This window comes from Otolemur garnettii, unplaced genomic scaffold (assembly GCF_000181295.1).
Source record: "Otolemur garnettii isolate 467f Iridium unplaced genomic scaffold, OtoGar3 scaffold00084, whole genome shotgun sequence".
Taxonomy (NCBI): Eukaryota; Metazoa; Chordata; class Mammalia; order Primates; family Galagidae; genus Otolemur; species Otolemur garnettii.
In genome coordinates this window covers 7768969-7770228 of record NW_003852479.1, presented here as the reverse complement: position 1 = coordinate 7770228, position 1260 = coordinate 7768969, and the positions used below count along the sequence as shown (strand labels likewise).

Here is a 1260-nt window from a genome sequence, read left to right as displayed (position 1 = left end):
AAGCGAGTCTCCTGCCTCAGCCTCCCAAGTAGCTGGGACCACAGGCGCCCGCCACAACGCCTGGCCATTTTTTGGTTGCAGCCATCATTGTTGTTTGGCTGGCCCGGGCTGGGGATTCGAACCTGCCATCTTAGGTGTACGTGGCTGGCGCCTTAGCTGCTTGAGCCACAGGCGCCGAGCCCCAAATTTCTAATATATCTTTCCCCCCAAAATTTATTAGGACTTTTATCTTTTTAAAGCAAAGACAGAGTAAGCCCTAGGCAGACGCTCCCGCAGGCAGCCCCTCCACCACTCACCTTCCTCGTCTATCCACTTCATGGTGAACAGCTGGTCGTTGTCAAAAGAGCACATGTCTCGAACCTCACTGCAAAGGCCCTCGAAGGAGATGGAAGGTTCAAAATGCGTTATCATGATATCCCTGAAAAAGAAGTTTAAGATTGAAGGATTCTAAATTTGAAAATAATTAAAAATAATAATGCCCCACACATTATGAGTGCCTGAAACTTTGGAGGACTTGAGCCATTTGTGTGTGCACCAACATGCACTGCTTTGCTTCTAGTAAACTCCCTCTCTCATGTAAAAAATCAAATACCAGTATTAGATAACGACTTAGAAATAAAAATGCTGGCTTTGTGAAAAACCTCAGTTCAATCTCCCCTCACTGAGGAAGCCCGTCCCACTGCTCTAACACATGAAAACCCCACTTTGGAGTTGACATTAGCTGCCAGAAGCTTGGTCCCCCCACAGGCCAGGCACTCCTCCCTACTATCCACCGATTACTGGTAAGTTTCTGCCTTCTATTTTACTGAAATGTTTCCTTTACCATTCTCAGATCTTACCTCCCCCCAAAAGTCTACGCTTCGTCCAAGAGAAGGTCCTTGAGTCCTGTCACCTCCCTGGCCTGTGGTCCCCAGTCTGCCCATCACTGTGAGGACATATGGCCAGGGCGCACACTCCTCGTCTCCATTTCCTACAGAACTACGCTTTCTAATACTAGTTCTAAAGAGACTATTCTAAGGTCAAAACACAGGACAGACACAAATGTGTGCTTATTTTCATATTAGTGTTAAATCAGCAACCAACAATGATGTAAATAAATTCACTGAGCAGCTATCCACAACACTTAAAAAAAATTTTTTTTTTTTTTTGAGACAGAGCCTCAAGCTGAGCCCCTGGGTAGAGTGCTGTGACATCACAGCTCACAGCAACCTCCAACTCCTGGGCTCAAGCGAGTCTCCTGCCTCAGCCTCCCAAGTAGCT

At 46.7% G+C, this 1260-nt stretch overlaps 1 protein-coding gene across 1 annotated transcript in view; it reads right to left on the bottom strand.

Moving 5' to 3' along the window:
• The window catches only part of PRKCI (protein kinase C iota), a 62503-nt gene that overhangs the window by 45335 nt on the left and 15908 nt on the right, over window positions 1-1260 (bottom strand). Inside the window, exon 2 of the mRNA XM_003794658.3 lies at window positions 297-418. Within this exon, the coding sequence (XP_003794706.1) occupies window positions 297-418 (122 nt within the window). The remainder of the gene's footprint in view (window positions 1-296; window positions 419-1260) is intronic.